The following is a 23,095-nucleotide window of genomic DNA, read 5'->3' on the forward strand; positions in this document are numbered from 1 at the left end:
ACTCCGGATCATGACGTTTTTCTGGCGTTTAACTCCAGACAGCAGCGTGTACTTGGCGTTCAACGCTAAGTTACGTCGTCATTCTTCGAATAAAGTATGGACTATTATATATTGCTGGAAAGCCCTGGATGTCTACTTTCCAACGCCGTTGAGAGCGCGCCAATTGGAGTTCTGTAGCTCCAGAAAATCCATTTCGAGTGCAGGGAGGTCAGATTCCAACAGCATCAGCAGTCCTTTTGTCAGCCTTCTTCAGAGTTTTGCTCAAATCCCTCAATTTCAGTCAGAATTTACCTGAAATCACAGAAAAACACACAAACTCATAGTAAAGCCCAGAAATGTGAATTTAACATAAAAACTAATGAAAACATCCCTAAAAGTAGCTTAAACTTACTAAAAACTATATGAAAACAATGCCAAAAAGCGTATAAATCATCCGCTCATCACCCGTCCTCGTCTTGAGGTGATCCCAAGCTGAGGTTGAGATCCTGAGGAGTTATTGAGCGTCGCTTAGGTGGTCGATTCTGCCTAAGATGAGTACTGCTAGATTCAGCCATCACGTCGAAGTGTTCCTCCCCAGTAGAGTCGTCAGATGATTCGGGTGGGTTTCGTGGAAAATATATTAAGTGAAAAATAATAGTTAAGGTGAGAGATTAGGGGTAAGTAAACTTGTGAGGAAGACACTTCTGTTAATGGCAAATAAACAATACAAGAACTAATAGTGAGGAAGAGAGGTGAAGAACAAGTGTTGAGACCTCCACTAATGTCACAAGAGGATGAATGAGCTTTGTTTAAAATGCATAGGAATGGTTTACAAAGAAGAGAAGCTCTCAGAAGAGGATGAAGGTGAAGGTGAAAGTAAAGGATGAAAAGGGTTTCAAGGTCCGTGAAGAAGAAGATGATCAAGGTGAAAGTAAAAAGTGAGAGTGAAGGATGAAGGATGCTTTACAGAGGTGGCTTGAGGTCCTTTTTATAGTGTAAAACTATGATGAAGAGGGCACCCCTTGGCCAATGGTTTTAGTCTGACATTTGGTTTACTGCTCTTTCCAAAATATCTTTAGGTATTTGGGATCACCTCAAGTCTTGTCAACTGAAAAGGGTAGGAAGTTGATTCCCACACATTAAACTAAAGCTCCTGACATATGACATTAGTGAAGGGACATCTAGTTTGGTTTTCTTTCAACTAGATGACACCTTTACACTCCAAATCCAACCAATCCACTTCCACCAATATAGTTTCCACTGAAGAAAAATTCAACTCCTCAAGGTGTTATTTTGGGTTCCATCCTTTTAGCCCAATACCTTTAGGAGGAACTTAACTCTTTTTTGATCATGTTTGTAGGTCATTATAAAAATAATTATATACAAAAAATGTTTATATTTTTAGTACACAATCACACTTTTAAGCCTAATAATTTTTACAACATTTGCATGTGTCCTATTTATTCATTTTTTTTTAATTTCGTTTGGTAGAAATAGAACAGCTAGTAATTACTTTCATTTGCATTGAGTTCCTTTTATTTTTATTTTCCAAGTTGATTCTATAACTTTTTTTTTTTTGAGTGGTCACTTTAGTTTTATATTTTTGTTTATTTTGTTGGTTCTTAAAGTTACAAATCCTTCCTTTTTCTCTTTCTTTCTTTTTTGGTTGTTTATAGGAGTAGACTCTAGTGATCAAAATCAGTTGAGAAAAATGTTACGACTAGCTAGAAGTCTAGGACAGTTAACTTTGTTAGCTAGTTTAATGTGCAAGGTATTGACTCTGCATAAACTAAAAGAAAATTAACTAAAGTGTAGAAATTTTAAAAGTAAAAAAAAAGAGAGAAATTTTGAAATCCAAAATCCTAAAATTGGGCTAGCTCTTCATGACTTGTATTGCCTCCATTGGTGTGGTAAACAGAGTTGACCTTCTAGTCAAGATTCGCCATGGTGTGGGTATGAAGGTGCGCTAGTCCAAAAAATCAGACTCAAGAAATCTGTCATGCTAGTGTTGCCAGCAACTAATTTGGGGTGGTCAAATAGTCAAATTATTCGTTCGTTTAAGTAAGAGTAAGATATTCAAATCCCGCCTTAACAGCAATTCATAGCTAGCAACAAATTTTTAAATAGAGTTTATATTTATGATAGATTAATCTTTAATATATCGAATTGGAAGATATTGTAGAAAAAAAACTGTCACCGTTACTACATGCACAGTCTCAATCTATCCCATGGTCTCTTTAGTAAATATATGAATTAATTAATTAAAATGGTACAAATTAAACTTCCCACATATATAAAAATATATTTTATACATATACTCAATGCATTAAAGTTAAGTTCAAATTGTTTGGCAAATTTAAGGTGAGATAGTGTCTAAATACATCTCCAGACCTCCTTGGTCATTACTACTGCTTAGCTTATATTGTATGGGCATACATTCTTGGAAGGTGATATATGATGGGACCCACTAGTTTCTTCGTCCTTAATCCATGTTCCAAGATTTCCATGTCTAACCTAGGACCGACCTTACGTTATATAAACGTCTCATATCATATATCCATGAAAGCCTGGTCAATCGCATTTTTAAACATATGTAAAATCCAATACAAACCAAAGAGAGATCTTTTGCTGCATTTTAATTTGTAAGGTTTCCAAGGTCAACAATTTTTATTAAAGAAATTGCATTGTAAAGCTTTTATACATTGAATGTATGGTAACTTATTGTATTGTAGAGTGTGTTAACAAGTACTCGTAGCAAAATTTTTAAATAAAAAAGAAAGAAAGAAAGACCGAAAGAGAGTAGGGAAATGTTTTCCTTACGAAGGGTATGACAATGCTATGGGATCAAAGTAACATGGCTTCATCACATATTTAATAGGTAATTATACATAGTTTTATTTATTTATTTTTCATTATTATTACTTCTCTTTGTTTTAAGATATTTGACTAAAAACAAAAGAATAATATTAAGTAACTAATTTTTTTTAACTAACATCAGCCAATTTTTTTTAAATTATTATTATTATTATTATCTTAAATTTTAAAGTTTAAATTCTAAATTGAGTAAATGACATTCATAAACCAAACACATGCAAATTTTACATGAATCCCCCAAATTCAAAAATGTTACGTAGATGTCTTCATGCATGTTTTTATGTAAATAAATTTGAATCGGCTTGATAGTACTAAATCAAATGTATTTGATTCAGATTAGTTGAAGCACCGGATTTACATGTAAATCGAATTCATTGAATTTGAATTAGGCTAACTTAAACTAAATCGAATCAAGATGCTTTGAATTACATTGAGCACTACTAAATCAAATTAAATAATTTTGATTTAGATACCCTAAGTAAATCAAATGAAATAAAGTCGATTTATACTCAATAGTGGCTAGTGGTAAATCGAATCCAATAGGTTCGATTTACTAGGAAATGTCCTATATGTATAAATCGAAAGGAATTAATTTGATTTAGTATATTCCTAACTTATACAAATACGAGCTAAACGTGAATTTTTCATTATAGTGGGGCTCACAATGGCTGGTGATGAGAGATTTTTAGTTATGGTGCACTATAGAAGATCGATTAAGAAAAAAATGCGATTGGAAATTAAATTTACTGATAAGGATCCACTAAGTGTTTTTCTCAAACCTTTGACGAGTTTCACCGAGTTTCAGAATACTATACTCCAAAAACTGGGGCTGCATGCCGTGTGGAAAAGTTATTCTACGAAATCTCGATTTCTGTGTTACACAATGATGTGAAGTACGTTTCATTCGTCATAGGCAATGATGAAGATTTGTAAGCTCTGTTCTATTGTCATCATCAGTTTTTCAAGGTGAGGACACCTGAGCTATTGCCAAGCTTGTAGATATGGTCTGTAGTTCAGGAGGATCGAACCGAAATTCTTAATCCTCAGCAATGCCAGCCTGCTCTAGTTCAGTGCCTCTTAGTGCCTTGTCATCTGTGTCGGTGATTGCACATGAGGCAGTTTTAGTTGCATCTCCACCCTTTGCAACTGATCTAAACCGCAGTCGTGATGGAGAAATAAGTGATACTCGATCCTTGGGTGAGCTTGCAATTGCGATGGCCGGTACTCTGTTATGGTCCCGGTTTCTGGAGAGGTGAAGTACCGAATGATATCGAGGATGTACTGCATGATGATGATAATGATGTAGAGTCCGCCACGATTGCTAATGATAATGATGATGACATAGTAAGGACAACTCCAGTTGTGGATGGTGGAGCATCTAATTCAGGAACTCAGCAGTACCCCCGCACTTTTCAACTTTGGACTTGGATGTCATGGTGCAACAAGGAGATCTAGGAGTACCTATCGGTTTTGGGGCTAGCGATACACAGAATACAGGAGCTCTAGCTGAGTTTCAGGTTAGTCAGCAGTTTCAGGATAAAAAGGAGATCGTGTTAAGCGTGAAGACTTATAGCATCCGCCGTGAGGTTGAGTACAAAGTGTTAGAATCCGATCATCATAAATACTATGGAAAGTGTAAAGAATTCGGCAACGGGTACATATGGATGATTCAGATCAGTCTTCGCCAGCACAGGAGTATCTGAGAGGTAAAACGATACAATAGAACTCATACTTATTTGGCCATATCGATATCTAGTGATGACAGGATGATTGATTATCATGTGATATCGGCCTTCATACTGCCTAAGATTAGAGCTGATGCTGCCGTCTCGATCAAGGTACTGAAGAATACAACAGAGGCATATTTCGATTTTAGGCCGACTTACAGGAGAGTTTGGTTGGCTAAGCAGAAGGTCGTGACACAAATTTACAGAGATTGAAAAGAGACATATAATGATTTGCCGCAATAGGTACTGAGTGTGCATATCACGATGCCAGGTAGTGTCGCAGTGTTGAAGACGAGTCCTGTGCGAGTTGGTGGGCAAGTGGATGAGACATCAGCTTATTTTCATCAGCTTTTTTGGACATCATACCGTGTATCGAGCCCTTCCATCATTGCAAGCCATTGGTTAGTGTCGACGAGACTCACTTGTACGGTAAATACGGGGAACTGCTCATCACGATTGCTCAGGACGGCAACTCCAATATCAATCCTGTTGCATTCACACTTGTGAATGGAGAGAATACAGAGTCATGATCATTCTTTCTATCTCACATTCAACAGCATGTAATGCTTCAACCGAGTATTCTAGTCATATTGGATAGGCACAACGGGATAAAGGCTGCATTGGAGGTTCTTGATGGTAGTTGGCTTCCGCCTAATGCATACCGGACATTTTATATCTGTCACGTGGCTACGAATTTTTCCCTGAGTTTCAACGGCAAGGATGCACTAAGGTTTTTAGTGAGACTAAGGTCGAGTTTCACTACTGATTCGACATCCTCCGATCCAAAGATGCTGCAATGTGTGACTGGGCTAACCGGATCGACTATGCACAATAGACTCAGCATTAGGACAAATGTTGGAGATTCGGGCATATGACTATGAATATCTCAGTGTGTGTAAACTCGATACTAAAGGGTGTAAGGTATCTTCTAGTGTGTTCGTTGTGAAGTCCACTTATGGGAGATTGGCCGAGCTATTTGTTCACAAAGGAAGAGAAGGCTAAACTACTTCTCGCTAAATATAAAACTAATAACTTAAAAAATCTAACAAAACCTACAATCACTACTCTAACTAATATTTTTAGGTACCATTTCAAATTTTCAAAATCTAACCCACTAATAAATCACTACTTCTAACCACCGTTTATATTAAAAAATAATTTTCTAATTCCTAACTAAGGTCTATAAACAACTACTAGAGGAAGCATGTTAACATTACTAGCATGACTAAATTATATTGAAAAAAAATTCATTCACTAACTTATTCATGGACGGTATCGACAATATACGCGACTCCATCCAACCGATGGATATGGTTTGGATCGTCCTCTATGTGTTCAGATTTGAATTTTGTTGGGTTTATTGCCAAAATTTTTGTTCAGGTTTGATTGTTGTGGGGTTAGGTGAAAGTGATTTGTAATTCGAACCAGTTCAATTCCAACTCTATATATAGACCTCATACAAGTAAATTGATTCCATTGATATTGATGTACCAATGATTTTCGATGGCTATAAATCGAAGCCATTAAATTTAATTTAGTAGGGATGATAAATCGACACCACTTGTTTCAATTTATCATGAGCACAATTCGAAACCATAAATTTTTATTTACTATGTGCTTTTCAATTCAACATATAACGCATGCTAAATCGAAGCTGTCTAACTTAATTTTTTTTTGAAATTACTAAATCGAATCAAGTTGATTCGAATTATATTGAGAAACCTAAATCGAATATAATAAATTCGATTTACATATAAATAAGCAAAAGAACTTCACGTAATCTTTTTTATTTTGAGACTTTCACATAATATTATAATGAATTTAGTTTATGAACGTCGTATTTTATTTTTATAAAATTTTAATCCTAAATTTAAATTATAAACCTAAACACTAAAGTTGACGAACTAAAATTCACTTATCCATACTTTCTCAAAAACGAAAATATTAATGTTTTAGCATAATTGTTCATATTCTTTTATAACATTCTAACTTTAATTTTACGCGAATAAGTATGAGACTTTTAAATATCTCTTTAAGATCCTAACATATAGAGCTCTATTATATAAAGCTTTAAACCTTGTAATGACATATAAAACTTATTTGGTAGGGTAAGAATTATAAATCACTAAATGGTAAATGGCCCGACAAAATCCAACGAGTAATTAACAATCCCGTTATACAGAAAAAGCTTATTATCATACCATTTTTGGACAAATCATGAAATCCTAAGATTTCATTGACTAATAGAGTTATCAAATGAGTTGAAATTACAATTGATACGACCGAAAACGATATATGAGTTAATATATGCTCTAAAGTTGAAAATATCATAAAAATAAGGTGTCCCAATAACTAATACTAGGAAGATAAATCAGAAATTGAATTCATTTTAGGACTTACTCTTTTAGAGTAAAAGATGCCATGCCGCCACTCGGACTCGAACCGAGATGCTCTAGCACTGCTTCCTAAGAGCAGCGTGTCTACCAATTTCACCATAGCGGCTTACCCGAAATCATAATAACCTATTTATTGTAAATCGTCGAGATTGAAAGAATAAATTCGAAAGATGCAATTTTTTTTAGTAATTAATAAATATTAAAGAAACAAAAAAATTGTATTCTAATTATTTCTTTTTTTTTTTCTTTGTTTTTTTTTTATAAAAATTATACTCTTAAAATTTAAATTTTATTTTATTAATATATTATAATCATTCTAAATTATGAAATTAAATTTTAAATAAAAATAAATTTTTTTCTAAAAAAAATAAAATTCTTTTTTCATGGTAAATAATTTTTAAACAAGTTCATAAGTCTTCAATATTCTTACCCAAAATAATTAGTTAATTAACACATAATTATTATTTTGATTAATCCACGCAAATTAATAGATGTAGACTGTTAAAAATAACATATATGAACTGAAAATAGATCTGTATGACATTTTTTATGAAATATATATATATGATGAAGCATTTATTTAAACTGGCCAATTTGGGTTGTTTAAATTAACGTATAATTGGTATACAATAGTAATTTAAATAGAAAAGTATAGATAGACAATGAAAATATTAAACAATGTGAATAATAGATATATCAGATGTTTATTTCACTAGATGTACGAATAATTATTTTAATATTAAGATTTAGATGTGTAATTTAAAAGTGTAGTATATTTTTATTTGATTAATAGTTATTCATGTTGTTCAAGATGATCATTGTTTACTTAGCACTCTCCTAACAAGTCCCACTACAACTACTGCTACTAGTCATAGTCTCATAACGTTTACTGAAAAAAGAAAAAACTAAAAATAAAAAAAAAAAAATTAGAGACTTGAACGTGATTCTTTCATCGAAGCAGAGATTTCTACGCTACGGCCATGTGAGACATGTCTCGGTTCCTGAGCTTTTTTTTTTTCGATTCACTCAGATTCTATCATAATATTATTATTACCATAATGTTGTGCGTGTTCAAGAACCTTCCCTCTCTGCATCCACTCACTTCTTCCAAACTTTGTCTCTCATCAATCATCATCATCATCTCATATACTATATACTATATGGTATATACTCGCTCATAATTTCACAATATTCAATCTATAATATTATTAATGATTGTATTTTTCTTTAGTAACTATGATCTGTAACTGTATGCATGATTTCAGACACATCTAAATCTACCTGTTTTAACTGTCCTTTCTGTCCTACACATGTATATGTGCATTGGTGCAACTGTTTTTTTTTTTAATATATAAAAAGTATATGTTAATTTGATAGAGGTGGCTAGATGATGTTACTCATATTTATTCTTCATCCATCTTGCATCAGAAATCCAGCACTTCTCTGCTGTTAAAAAAAATGTGCCAAGTGCCAACTAAGCTTAGTTTAAGTTTTTAACTCCCATCCGTTTTATTCAATGCCATATCATAATTAATGCTAAGTTTTTTGGTATGATGGACATAATAAGGTTTGTATGTGATTCATTTATGTTAGGATGTTGTTGTGCTTGAAGAAAGGAGGAGTGAAGAATAATAATAGTAATAGTAATAATAATCATAATAATGGGGTGCACTTACTCAGTGTATAGAAAGAAGAAATCAAGGTTCCCTGAAGTTGTGATCTTGGCTCCATCAACAAGAATTCCAGTTCAATGTGATCTTCAAAGGGAACTCAAAGGAGTAGTCCCTAAGGATCTTGCTCATAAATTGTCCTCGCTGAGAAATCAGATAGCATTGGTTGCTGAAGATACTGGTGCGTATAAATTTTTGATGTCACCGTTGTTGTCATGATTTGGTGGCTAATTTTTTGTGTATAGCATTTTTTTCTTTTTTTTATTAATGTACCCGGAGACATTTTCCTTAGAGGAATTAAAGAACAAATCTAAGAGGGTATGTAATTCACAAAATATTTTTATGTTCCATAATGAGTCTACCTTTTTCAACCATTAACATGTACAAATTTCTTTAGGAATGAATGGTAATGTAAAACTTATTCCAGATTGAAGGTTGGGTATGAATTGATGCAGGTGGATCAGCCATTGCTGAATTGAAGAGAGCTTTGAACGAATACTTGTCTCTTCTGATTGGTCTTACCAAGAAAGGTTTCACAAATTAACATTTACAATGTTTCCTTCTATGTTCTTCTCACTATCTCTAAAGTGTTATTAACTTTCTTGTGTTATAGAGCATGGCCTTGAGGGACTAATTGAATTCAAGTGGAAAAATCTTGAAGATTTTCGGCAAGTATGAACACATCATCTACCTCATTCTAAATGATTATTAATATTTAATTTTTTTTTCCACCCTTGCTTTCTTGAACATGGTAGTGTCGAATTTTGCAGGATAGCAGTATAGCAAATGTCTGGTTTGAGATTCTATCTGCTGTTCATCTTTTGGCTATGCTGACGCTATCCGAAGCCGATTCACTGATGATTCCGAAAGACAATTCAGGCTCTGGATTCAGGGTTGTATGTTCAGGTTCTGTGTCAACACATTAATTAAGCTGCTAGCATACATACAAGATCAAAATCGAATCATAATCGAGTAATGAGTTCAATTAGTGAAACTTTCACTTTTGTGATCTTAGATAGCAAGAGAGAAGCAGTTGACTTGTTACTCAAGGCATCCGGATACCTCGAGTTCTGTGTCCGGAATATTCTTACCTGGATACCAGCCGAAATCAAGTATGTCAGCATACTAGTAAACCATCATTTTTGAGAAAGATTAGTTTGAAGACAAACTAATCCCTCAAATATTGAGAATTATCTATGAATTTGTCAAACAGAATCAACCTTTCAGATATAACAGGATAATTATCAATTTTTGAGGGACCATTTTGAAAAGATAGTATTTCGTGTGTTGAAAATGGGGTTACTGAACCAGTTGTAGACCAATATTGATGAAGACACTTCAGAAATTGACTTGAAACAAAATACAGGAAAGTTTTGCCCCAGGACTTGAAGGATGGTGTATTGGAGGCTATAGCTATTCAAGCATTAGGCCAGGTAATTTGTTGTCGAAAATGTTCCTCACAATTGATTTACATAGTTTAGATCTTGCAGTCGGATTGACAGAATTTTAGTAAGTTTGGAGTGGTTGGAGATGTTTCTATGAGTACAAAATCAGGAATAGGAAGGAGGAGCGCAAAAAGTGGTTGATGAGCTTTTCTACGATTATTTCTTTTACTATTTTTGTTCTTTTTTTACTTTTTCTGTTTGCTTGTTGTTGTTCTTGCTCTACTTATTGTGTTGAACTCTTTTGTTAAAAAAAAACTTGGTGTGAATTTCAGGGAACTGAAATTCAGCTTGGTCTTGCGGTGGAATCTCAGAAGGCAACTTTGTCTGTGAAGAGGAGGTTGGCATGTGAACAATTGCTCTACTTTAGTCAGGTATATTTATTTATTTTGCGTCCTAAACTTGTTTAAGAGATTATTTGGCAGAAACTTATCAACAAAGTTTACATTGTTGAGCAGGCTTATCATTGCTTGACAGGATGTGAACTCAACCAAGGCCATGGAAAGAAGCATCTCAAGTTCATTAAATGGAAATTCCTTGAATCCAAGGTTAGTATTTTAAAGTACCTTGAGGACATCTTTCTCATTCTAGAAAGATCATAACAGAAACAACATGAGCTTCTGTCTTCAATCCTCTCTCTGAACTTGGTCTGGTCCTCCTAGACAAAAATATATCACATGCCTAGATTGAACTTTTTTTTCGGTGCCGCATGTGATCTTGATTATATTGTATCATGCATCATGTTCTTGACTTGAATTTACTTCAAGCCAAATTTTTGTCTTCTTGTCATATTTCTCAGTCAAACATCATATTTTTTCAATAAAAGACTTTTTGCAACTGTATATTAAGGTGGTGTATTAACACTTAATACTACACCAAATAAATTCTGCACCACAGCTTTAAAGTATCACACTTCTTTTGATAACCAAGGTTAACTCTTAAACAACAAAGAACAAATTATTTTTTTAATATGAAAGATTAGATAACATTGCAACTACAGGAAATACTGAAAACTGAATCATAGGCTCCAGAAAACCACTTATTGGAAAAAATAAGGAAATTGCATAAATATTTTCCACCGAAAATTAACCATAACAACAGCATAACCGTGCGTAACTATTAATGGCACCAAGAGAATTAAAAGATAAGCTTGATTTGAGGCTCGGAAAAGAAAAATGTAATCTTAATCCAAGGTTTGTAGTAACTATCCTAACCAATTTTAGAAATGTTATCAGGCCGCAGCATATTACTACCATGGTCTGATCCTTGACAAGGGTAACGAAGGCAGCAACAACCTCAGCGCCGTTTCTTGTTTTCTTGCGGCACAACAACTTCTGGCGGAAAGCAAGAAGGCTTGCCTTACCTTTTGTCTTGCAGCTCCAGTCACAAGGTTGCTTTTTTATCCTTGATTTTCTCCTTGCATTCACACACTTTAATTATCATATGTTTATTTATTCATTTTTTTGAAGGGCTCCTCCACTCTGGGGTGTTATGAAGCATTTACATCAGAAAATTCCTGATGTTGCATCAAGGAAATCCCAAATGTATGGCTTCCTTTTGGACCAAGAGAAGTAAGGAACAACTTTTCTATAACTATTTTAGTTTAGAAATACAAGAGCATTGCCATACAAACCTATTTGGTATTTAGTTTAGTCATCCAATAATGGCATTTTGGTAATTAATGATGTTGCAGGGGTGTTCAAGCATTGCCAGAGTTACCTGAGTTCCAATTGTCATTGCGTCCAGATGACTATGAACTCCCACAAATTGATCCATCATGGGACAATACAAACTGGGGAACTCTAGGACAGCCATTGAAAGAGCACCTTAGAGATAGTGACGATGAGAAAGAGAATTCATCAACTCATTCATTTCATATAGGACCTGCTTAAATTCATATATACGTGCTAACATTTTAATTACTATGCAAAAATCAGGGCCATTATTTACATTATGGCTCCTAAATCCTACAATAGTAAGACAATATTAAAAGGATATTATTTATATATCTTATCATTTAAATCTCTCCCTAATAAATTGCATCGAAAATAGGTTTTGTTAATCTTATTACATCATCAAATTGGTTTTGTTTATTTGCTTTTAAATCACACTGCCACACTATGTCTCCCGTTTTTGTTGAACCCAAACTCCTAATGCGATTTAGTGCTTGCTTGGGTGCTCTTGGTAAAAAAAGAATTTTTTTTTTATTTTTTTTCGTGTTTAATAAATTTTTAGTATTAAAAGTAAAAATATTAGAAAAATAAAAAAATATTTTTTTTGAAAAATTACAATTTACGTTTTTTTAAGATCTTTTTCTTAAAAAATTTTTTTTTTACATAATAAATAAATAAAAAATATTTTTATATTATTATACTCAAACATAATTGATAGATAAAAAAATTTTTTTGCATGACATATTCAAACTTAAAATTACTTTTACTTTTTTATAAGATCTTTTAAAAAAAATATAACTCAAAAAAAAAGAAGATATTATCTTATAAGTTCACCCAAACAAATCCTTAAACTCTATTGCTTTTTAAAATACATGCTTAAATTGCATTGGGCATATTCGTTTTATTTTATTTTAATTTTTGTTCAATTTCGTACTACAAGTACTATTTAACCACTTTTTTAAGAGTGAATACCCAATCCGACTCTTGACAATTACCTCGAAAGGACAACGAGGCCTTCAAGAGAAAAAAAAACACCCAATCCGGTCCTTGATATTTTTTTGGGACTGATTAGCCCCTGTGCCAAAAAAAATAACCTAAAAATTTTTTGGCGCAGGGGTCTCGTTGTCCTTTCGAGGTAATTATCAGGGCCGGGTTGAATTTTTTTTTTGTTAAGGGCTTCGTTGTCTTTCGAAATAATTGTTAAGGGCTATTTTGGGTTTTATTCTTTTTTTAAAAATACATAAAACAGTTTTTAATGATGGATTTACTTGTGTATTTATAGAAGGCACACTATCACTGTAATTTATTAAGAGGAGTGCTAGAGGGTTAGCAACTTTTATGATTGGTAGCCATTAAGTAACTATTAATGATGTTTTTAATGATGTAAAATTTTATCCAATGATATAAAATTACTCATTTCTATTTTATTAGTTACATGTTGGTTAGAATTTAATAAAGTTGTTGACACTACACTTTTTCATTTATTAATAAAGAAAACAAGACATATAGGTAAATAATAGGCTAAAAAATTAGATTATGAAATGTCCAAATGTATAATGCTCCAAAATGGGATTGGATCAGAAAATGCTTGATTATGGGCCGGTTGCTTTTCGCATTGAGCAAGAAGTAAGTTTTTCCTTTTTTCTTTTTTTTTTAAATTTTTTTAACTCTCACAAAGAATGAGAGGTGTTATATAATTTTTTGAAAATATTAAAAATAGAATCTCACATTATGTGATGTTGAGTCTGAAAATGATCTTATAATTATTTGTAATAACAAATATTTTAGTTAATTATATTAATTGATTGATTAATAACTTGATTTAATATTATAAAGTATCAGTTTTGAAATTAATTTAAATGCTTATTTGTTGTCAAATTGAAAGAGATTACTATTGCCAAAAATAGAAAAGAAAACATATAACAATGATGATAATTATGGACAGCAATAGCATAGTTATAACCAAGCAATGGATAGCCGAGCACCTTAAATTAATTGGAACATATTTGAAAAGGAAAATAATTAAATATTATGAGCAAGATTTGAAAAGCATTTGAAAATGTAGCTGCTGGTTATAGAAAAAAAATAAATTATGTCATTAATGATGATTCAATCAGCTGCAACGACTAGCTAAAGAATTGTTTTTGACATAAGAAGAAGAACAAGATTTGTTGAAGGATAAAGAGTACAATTCAAAAATTAAATACTGTATAATTGAGTGTCTTTTTTTTTATTTTGGTTTGTATTTGATATTTATTTTTTCAGTCTTTTTAGTATTAAAAAAATAATATGATCATTCGAGAGAATAATTTAAAAAAAGTTAAAAATGATAAGTCATAAATTAGGAAAAAAACACAATATAGTTTTAGTTTGTTCCAGTTTTAGTTTGTTTCTGTTTTGGAGAATTAGTTTGGTCTGTGAATCAGTTTGTGAAGTACGGTATAGTGTTTTAGTTTGTTTTGGTATTGAACCGGTTTGGTTTGGTTTGTTTGTCTTTGTCTTTGTCTTTGTCTTGAAATTGGTGATTGTAATCTTGAGATTGTTATAGTGAAATTTCATTATAATTGTAATAGAGACTAGACGTAGATCTCATTGAACCTCGAAGTTGAACTAGAATATATACTGACGTCGTTTTTTCTATTTCTTCATTTTTTATCTTTTGCAGTTGCAAGAGACTAAATTAAAAAAATCTCCTACTTAATCAGTAACGCGTATAAATTTAAAAAGAGTGTCTTAATTTAAACCCTCTCTTTTTTAAAGTCTATAAAATCTTCATATGCGAAAGAGATCATAATTTTTTTAAGTCTTTTTTTACTATGCGAAAAAGTTTGACGAGACAGTTTTAACATTTGCAATGTGTAAAAAATTAGTTTTTCTATATTCAATTGAGAGGTTTAGTTTCTTGCAACCTGCAAATCAATACTAAATTAATAATTTTTTACACAATTTAATATTATGGTAAAAAAATAAAGAGTAAAAAAATTAATATTTTTCCTATAAGAACAACCAAAAGTGAATGACTCATTCACATCTTTCTTTTTCTCAATCTATTTCCCCTTCGAGATCAGTGTGTGGAGTTTATGTTGAGTTCAAACTTCAAACAATTGGCTATTAATAAAAAAGTACAAGAATTAGACCTAAATAAATAAAAAAAAAACATATAGATTTTGAAGAAAATAGCAGTGACACTAAGGAAGAGTTCTTAATCAATTATGGAAATTTGGAAGTAAATTATCAAGGAAACGAGGCACACGACATGGATATTCAAATTGCAGTAAATCTAGTGGCAAGGTAGCATTCCTTTGATGTATTATTTTTTATATGTGTCGTAAATCTTAAAATTATGCATGTACTAAAATTTTCTAAGTATATGAATTATTTAAGTATGTGAATGTAATTTTTAAAGATTTATCTATTTTATGTCTTAAGAACACATATTAAACTTATAAATTGATAATTTTTTTGTTAAAAATAAAAAAAATTTAAATTCTTAATATATTTATTTTATATATATTATTTTTACTAGGTGATTTTGTTGTGTTATAGGCAAGATAGTGAACTCATAGTTTTTACCTCGACTCGTTAAGTTAATTCAAAATCGTAATTTTGTTGAATCGTAAGACGGAACGTAAATATGACTCGTAATATATTAAAATTTAAAAAAATTTAATAGCAAAAACTAATTTCACAGATAATAAAATAAATCTCAAATAAACTAAATTATCCATAGAATTATAACTAATATATATACCATAACAAGTCAAAAGTCACAATTCAACACATTCACAACTCAACTCACAAATCAAAACACAAATTTACAATTGATAAATTCATAAGACAATAAAATAAACTAAAGTAGCAAATAAACCGACTAAACTACTCGAATGAACAACTAATTAACTAGAATATAAACAAGTTATTTAATAATAATTGTATTCTTCATCAGTCATAAAATCTTCACGAGTTTTACAAGCTTCTTCATTACCATCTCTATTATCAAGAACAGGAGAAAGAGGTTCTTGGAGAAGTTTTTCAAATCCATCATCATTAAGATAATTAAAGCACTATTTAAGTAACAGCATTGTATCAAAACCAATAAACCTTGTTTGTCACATAAAGTTCCAACTTTCAAGTATAAACAGGTAAAAAGCATTTTAACTTTTTAAGTAATTTAGAACAGAGTAAAATAAATTTAAGCCACGAAGATAACTAAAGCATTATTTAAGTCACAACATCATATCAAAACCAATAAACTTTGCTTGTCACATAAAGTTCCAACTTCCAAGTATAAGCAAGTAAAAATGTAGAGTGCTCTCAAATCTCATAACTTAGAAAATTTTAATGCTCATAAACAGCTACTAAACCAATAGTGTGCATCAAAGCCTTCCAACAAGATTCTGAAATTTTTAATTATAGACAACTACTATCTCAATACATTTTGTGTTAAACATCATTGGGCATCATAAATTAAAACACGATGCTCAGAAATTAAGCATGTATAAACATAAAAGGAGAAGATAAAACAAAGATTCATATCAATCAACGTCTAAAATAATAAATCAAAATAATAGCAATTTTTACCAAAATAAAAATAATAATAATTGTTAACAGTGGGTGACAAAGGAGGCAGTGGCAATCCAATCATCATCAACATCATCATCACTTGCAAGTAGTTCACAAGGTGCTAAATTGGCAAATAATTGCAGCGAACATAACATGTTCTTTGTGAAAGTGTAAATGGAAGGCATTCCAATTGGCAGAAAACTCAACCTTTTAGTTCATGATGGCTAGCATGAATTGGTTAAAGCTCTTGAACAAATGTTTGACACTACCATACTTTGTAATCAATTCTATTCCTATACCTCTATCTCATTTACCTATTTTTACTAATTAAAATAAGACTAAAAAGGATAAAGATTAAAGAAGTCTTAACTTATCTAATAAACTAGCAGCAAAGGGGAGGAGAAGAGCAGTGATCCAGATCCCACAGCTAGAGAGGTGGAGTCAGAGAACCAGAGACAGGGGTAGAGCCAGAAAGTCTCGCAAGTTGCAATCGCAAAGTGACGCTCACACATTCCAACCACCACCAGTATGATTCAATAACACCAGCAGCAAACCTCACGGCGAGTCGGCGATGCTTCAAATTGAAGATTTTGGTCGCGCGATATTCAAATTTCAGAGGGACAGAGAGATAGAGTCAGAGAATAAGACTTGACAGAGGTGAAAATTTGAAATTTTGGCATTGAAAAATTGGAGATAACCCATAAAAGTGAAGGAGATTAAGAAATTAGAGACTATTACTCTTCTAGGGTTCTTCTTCCATGGTCTTCTATTCAGATTGGGCCATTGGATTGGATTGGGCTGCAATCATGCCAAGAAAAAGAACTTCTTCAACCTGGAACGCATAACACGGCATAAGCGACGATTTCAGCGACTCTACGTTTTTGAGCGGCGATTCTGCACGGTGGTGGAGCTTGTTTTTGGACGATGAGTAAAAGCGCAACGGAAGGATGGAACAAAAGCGTAAAATCGTGTGTTTCTACGAGTTAAAACGCAATTCTGACTACCTTGGTTATAGGTGTTCTAACTATTCAAGATGGCAAATTTATTATTGAAATGAAATTCAGTTCCAAGAATTCTATAATCATGGCAATTAAGAATACACAATTTCTAAAAAAATTGATTATAAGGTGTATGTATCTGAGCCTAAAACGTTGTATGCCAAATTTCTAGTTAAGCATTGTTTCTAATCTAAGTTTACCATTACATAATCATTACACTTTAACTATTCATTTTTACCTTTTTTTTTTTACCAAAGATAGGAGACTCGAACCCGCAACCTCTTAATTGAGTATGAAGAGACTATGTCATTTGAGCTATTACTCCTTGGCACTATCCATTTTTACTTCCTCCAACCTCTCCAATTAAATTCATAAAATTTCATCATCAACTAAATTTATTTATGCTCTACATTAATTCATGGAACTATATATAATAAAAGAATTGGATTAAAAATCCCATACCTCGCTTTCCACGCTCTCCAATTTTCTAAACCTCTAATCAATAATCAACAAGAACCCGTAATAAATTACAACATTTACACAACAATAATGATTTTAGCTCATATGAATATATTTCTCCAATCAATAAATTTTTCGTACCTTAAAATAGGAGTGTTTCCGGTGCGATTTAGATTGATTTTGAGTAAAAAATTTATTCGATTTGAACATTAATTTTACTTACGATGTAATTTGAATTGGATAATTTTTTTTAAAAAATCCGATCCGATCCAATTTTAAACAATTTGGATTAGATTGAATTTGCGGTTTTGTAAATTAAAAAAATAAATATATATAATAAACCTTAATATCAAATTTTAAATAACCAACAATAATATAACAAATATCAATAATATCTTAAAAACCAACGATAACATAACAATAGAAATAAAATTATAGATTAGTTAAAATAAATAAATAAATCACATTTTGAACATCAAATATTTATTAAATAATAATAATAATATATGAATAATATAAAAATATATAACAAATTGAACATGTTATAACTATGATTGTAAATATAATAATAAAATAATAATACTATAGCACATTGTGCAGTTTGGATTGAATTGGATCGGTTATTAAAAGTAGATCCGAAATCTGATCCGATCCAGCGGTTTGCAAAAAATAGAATCCAATCAAATCTAGATTAGTGTGGTTAATCAGTTTTCGATTTGGATTGGATTGAATGAGTGGCTTAATTTGGATCGGTTTGAATTTGATCACCCCTACCTTGAAGCTTTGGAGTTTGGATCTCTAACACTTTAGAACTCAAAAATGAAGCTTTTCTAATAGAGTTGCTCATCAGGAAATATTTCATTTTCAGGAGTAGGTTATTGCACGACGTCTTCAGGCTAAATCCTGGAAAGATGGTCAACCACTTGATTATCTGACATTTTCCTGTCTCTAATCTTAATATCAAACTCCTGAAGAAAGAGAACCCACCTGATCAATCTTGGTTTAGCATCCTATTTGGTTAGAAGGTATTTTTCAGAGCAGCATGGTCAGTATAAACAATAACCTTAGAACCAATCAAATAGGACCTAAACTTATCAAATGCAAAAACTACAGCTAATAGTTCTTTTTCTGTAGTTGTATAATTCTTTTGTATGTCATTTAGCACACGACTAGCATAATAAATGACATGCACAAGCTTGTCTTGTCTCTGCACAAGACAGCTCCTATAGCATGATCACTGGTATCACAAATCAATTCAAATAGTAAATTCCAATTAGGAGGAGCTATGGTGGGTGTAGAGACAAGCTGAGTTTTCAGAGTCTCAAAAGCATACAAAAAATCATCATTAAAACAAAAAGGAATGTCTGAAGTTGCTCAAAGGTTTAGCAATTTTAGAAAAATTCTTTATAAATCTTTGATAAAAACATGCATGTTCGAAGAAACTCCGGATTGTCTTTACATTAATGGTTGGTGGTAATTTTTTAATTACCTCCACCTTAGCTTTATCAACCTCTATTCCTTTGCTTGAAATCCGGTGCCCAAAAACAATACCTTTATTCACCATAAAATGGAATTTTCTCCAGTTCAAAATAGATTTATTTTTTGACACTACTTCAAGACTAAGGAAAGATGTCTCAGGCAAGAATCAAAAGAATTACCAAATATAGAAAAATCATCCATAAATATCCCAATAAAATTTTCAACCATGTCAGAAATATATGGAAAACATACATATTTGAAAAGTTGTTAGGGCATTGCACAATCTAAACGGCATCCTTCAATAAGCAAATACACCAAAAGGACAAGTGAATGCTGTCTTTTCCTGATCTTGAGGGTCTACTACAATCTGATTATATACAGAATAACCATTTAGAAAGTAATAAAATGCATGTCCATCTAACCTCTCAAGCATCTGATCAATAAAAGACAAGGGAAAGTGGTCTTTCCTAGTTGTAGTGTTGAGCCTTCTGTAGTCAATGAACATATGCCATCCGTTGACGGTCCGTGTAGAAATTAGCTCATTCTTCTCATTCTTGACCACTGTCACGTCTCCCTTCTTGGGATCAACTTGTACGAGAATCACCTGTGGACTGTTAGAAATTGGATAAATTATCCCTGCTTTCCAGAGTTTCATAACCTCTTTTTGAACCACCTATTTCATAGTTGGATTTAGCCATCATTGTGGTTGCACTACAGATTTAGCATCCTCCTCAAGTAAAATCTTATGCATACACATAGTCAGACTTATCCCTTTTAAGTCACTAATGGTCCACCTAAGAGCTGTTTTGTGGCTTCTAAGCACGTGTATTAACGCCTCCCCTGCATCATGACTCAGAGAGGAGCTAATAATCATTGGATAAGAATTCTGCTCGCCTAGAAAAGCATACTTAAGAAAGGGAGGCAAGGGCTTCAACTCAAATTTGGGTGGCCCTTCCTCCTTAGTATGCATGTTTGGTTCCCCCTTTTGTGGTGGTGAATCATCAATCTCTAGCAAACCATCCTCTGAAGGGGGTTCTAAAATACTATCAAGCTCTTTCGCTTCAAAGACCTCTTGAATTAATAGCTCAACTAAATCAACTCTCATATATCCCTCAAAATTACTAGGATGTTGGAAGGCCTCAAGCACATTAAGAACAACCTCTTCATCATTGACTCTCAGAGTCAATGATGAAGAGGTTGTTCTTAATGTGCCCATTTTGCACATCAATAAGGGCTCTCCCTATAGCTAGAAAAGGTCTTTCCATCGGGAAGCATTCACATCTTCTTCTATATCCAATATCACAAAATCAGCAGAAAAAATAAAAGGTCCTACTTTCACCAGTAAATTTTCAACAACCCCAAGAGAAAATTTAATGGAACGGTCAACAAGTTGATGAGAGATCCTAGTAGGTATTACCTCATCAATTTGGAGCTTTTTCATAAAAAAAAGTGGCATGAGATTGATGCTTGCTCCAAGATCACATAATGTCCTGTGAATAGTAATATCTCCAATGGAGCAAGGAATTAAAAAGTTTTCCAGATCTTGTATCTTTTCAGGGAGATCTTGCTGGATAATTTCATTGCATTTTTTGGTGAGCACCACGGTTTTACTCTCTTTCCAATTCTTCTTGTTGGTCAATAATTCCTTCATAAATTTAGCATAGAGAGGCATTTACTCCAAAACCTCTACAAAAGGAATGTTGATATGAAGTTTCTTGAAGACTTCTAGAAATCTTGAAAATTATTTGTATTTAGATGCCTTCTAAAGCCTCTGAGAATACGACATTTTTGGCTTGTACTCAGGCATTGGAGACATCACTTTTATTTCTCAACATCCACCAGAAAAGGGTTATTCGGATGTCTCTTAGGGGCGTGCTCCACCTTATCATAAGCCTCCTCCAGAGCTTCTTTCTCAACTGACTCCTCACTAACTTGTACTTCTGTACCTACTATCCTACCACTCCTCAGATGTATGGCCTTACACTCTTCTCTCAGTTATTTATTTGCTTAATTGACCTATTTGAACCTCCAAATTTCTAACTGAAGCTCTGGTTTCTTGCATGAAACTATTAGTGTTCTTGAAGAGTTCTGCAACTAAAGATTCCAAATTAGAAATTTTCTGAGAAGAAGGGGCGCATGGTGTTGTTGAGAGGACTGAAACTGACGGTTGTTGTTGTTGAAATTACTCTAATGGAAATTGCCCTGAGGAGAGTTGTTGTTGTTGAAATTTGGTTGTCTTTGTGGTTGATTTCTCTATTCAAAATTTGGGTGATTTCTCCACTCTGAATTGTAAGTTTTTGAAAAAAGGTTATTATTGGGGGCTCTGAATGAATTGCCCATGTAATTAACCAGTTTAGAGAAAAATTGACTATAATCAAAATGCTCACCTTGAGAAAATCCGTCACTCATGTCATAAGAAGCATCTTGGGTATTAATAGCTAAGACTTGTAATCTACTCAAGTGTTGAGTAATGGTATTTATTTGTTGAGATATGACTTTATTCTGAGGAAGAATAGTATCCAATGCATCTAGTTCCATGACTCCCTTTCTCATGGCAGTTTTCTCAAAAGAGTATAAAAACTGGTTGTTAGCAACCATCTCAATCAACTCTAGAGCCTCCTCAGTGATTTTCTTCATGTGAAGAGATCCTCTTACAGAATTATCCAAAGAAGTCCTGACGGCTTGAGTAATCTCATTATAAAAAAAAAATTACAATTGTATCCATTCTAGAAACATATTGGGAGGCCACTTTCTTAGTATAACCTTGTACCTTTTCCAAGCTTTATAGAGATATTCACCCTCTCATTACTTGAAGGTCTGAACATCGATCCTTAACTTGGTCAACCTCTGAGGTGGAAAGAATTTAGTCAAGAATCTACTAACCATGTTGTCCCATGTATCCAGGCTCTCCTTGGATTGTGTATCAAGCCACTGCTTGACTCGGTCCCGTACAGAAAACGGAATGAGCAACAACTGATAAATATTAGGATGAACTCTATTAGTCTTTACTGTATCACAAATCTGCAGAAAATTAAAGATGAACAAGTTTGGATCTTCCTGCAGGAGCCTATGAAACTGACAGTTTTATTGCAACAAAGTAATGAGTTGAGACTTCAACTCAAAATTGTTAGCATTCACAGGGGGCACAACAATACTATTGTCATAGAAAGTAGGATTTGGAGTAGTGTAAGAACCAAGAGTTCTCCTAGACTGCTCAGGAGCATTAAGAATATTAGGAATGGCAACATTATTGTTGTTGTTTGGCTTCATAGTGATTTTTTCAATTTCCTCCTCAGAATTCTCCTTGAAACTTTTAGCAGTTCTAGAAGCTCTAGCCTGTTATTGGCATCTTCTAACAGTCTTTTCAATCTCAGAATTGAAAATAATAAGAGGTTCCTTGCCTCTGTTGCTACTCATAAACAAATAGAAAATAAAAAAAAGTGGGAATCTCTACGTCAGAGTAAAGAGCATTTTCAGTGAGGTAAACATGATAAAAGAAATAGAATAAAATAAAATAAATAAAAAAAGAAAAAAATTTGAAAAATAGAAAACATTTTAAGCAAAAATTTCAAAACTAAGGAAGAAAAATAAGAAAATAAAATGAATAAAACTAAGAAAATTTAACACAAAAATTTCGAAAATTAAAGAAGAAAAATAAGCAAATTAAAGCAAGAAAATGTCTAATCTAAATAATCAAACAACGGGTAGTTGTCAATTGCAGTTAATCCCCGAAAACGGTGCCAAAATTTTAATACGGATTTTGAATACCACAAACTAATCAAGTAATAACTCAGGTGAGTGAGTATCGATATCACGAGAATTAATGGACTAAGCA

General features: G+C 32.6%; 2 protein-coding genes across 3 annotated transcripts; both read left to right on the plus strand.

Moving 5' to 3' along the window:
- Positions 1–3,902: 3,902 nt before the first annotated feature.
- LOC107494672 (uncharacterized) lies at positions 3,903–5,455 on the plus strand. Its single transcript, XM_016115711.1, has 6 exons — positions 3,903–4,074; positions 4,160–4,250; positions 4,334–4,507; positions 4,610–4,691; positions 4,824–5,009; positions 5,138–5,455. Exons 1-6 carry the CDS (start codon positions 3,903–3,905, stop codon positions 5,453–5,455), a joined length of 1,023 nt encoding a protein of 340 aa, XP_015971197.1.
- Positions 5,456–8,062: 2,607 nt separating this feature from the next.
- Positions 8,063–12,024, plus strand: LOC107494682 (uncharacterized). Of its 2 annotated transcripts, XM_021125085.2 has the most exons (12): positions 8,063–8,139; positions 8,570–8,827; positions 9,102–9,176; positions 9,260–9,318; positions 9,417–9,552; positions 9,662–9,758; positions 10,013–10,079; positions 10,364–10,462; positions 10,547–10,636; positions 11,324–11,478; positions 11,558–11,659; positions 11,782–12,024. In XM_021125085.2, the coding sequence occupies exons 2-12, from the start codon at positions 8,638–8,640 to the stop codon at positions 11,978–11,980; spliced, it is 1,269 nt and encodes a 422-aa protein (XP_020980744.1). In that variant the 5' UTR covers positions 8,063–8,139; positions 8,570–8,637; the 3' UTR covers positions 11,981–12,024. The 2 variants fall into 2 exon arrangements, with proteins under 2 accessions (XP_020980744.1, XP_015971208.1); XM_016115722.3 differs by lacking the exon at positions 8,063–8,139 and having other exon boundaries at positions 8,413–8,827.
- The last annotated feature ends 11,071 nt before the right edge of the window (positions 12,025–23,095 follow it).

The sequence above is a fragment of the Arachis duranensis genome, chromosome 6, assembly GCF_000817695.3.
Source record: "Arachis duranensis cultivar V14167 chromosome 6, aradu.V14167.gnm2.J7QH, whole genome shotgun sequence".
NCBI classification, from domain to species: domain Eukaryota; kingdom Viridiplantae; phylum Streptophyta; class Magnoliopsida; order Fabales; family Fabaceae; genus Arachis; species Arachis duranensis.

Coding starts and splice junctions, on each gene's coding strand:
- LOC107494672 (XM_016115711.1), top strand. CDS start 3,903: ATGCCAGCCTGCTCTAGTTCAGTGCCTCTTAGTGCCTTGTCATCTGTG. Junction 4,692..4,823: donor ATGCTGCCGTCTCGATCAAG/GTACTGAAGAAT, acceptor TTGCCGCAATAG/GTACTGAGTGTGCATATCAC. Junction 5,010..5,137: donor CGACGAGACTCACTTGTACG/GTAAATACGGGG, acceptor CACATTCAACAG/CATGTAATGCTTCAACCGAG.
- LOC107494682 (XM_021125085.2), top strand. CDS start 8,638: ATGGGGTGCACTTACTCAGTGTATAGAAAGAAGAAATCAAGGTTCCCT. Junction 9,759..10,012: donor TGGATACCAGCCGAAATCAA/GTATGTCAGCAT, acceptor AACAAAATACAG/GAAAGTTTTGCCCCAGGACT. Junction 11,660..11,781: donor TTCCTTTTGGACCAAGAGAA/GTAAGGAACAAC, acceptor ATGATGTTGCAG/GGGTGTTCAAGCATTGCCAG.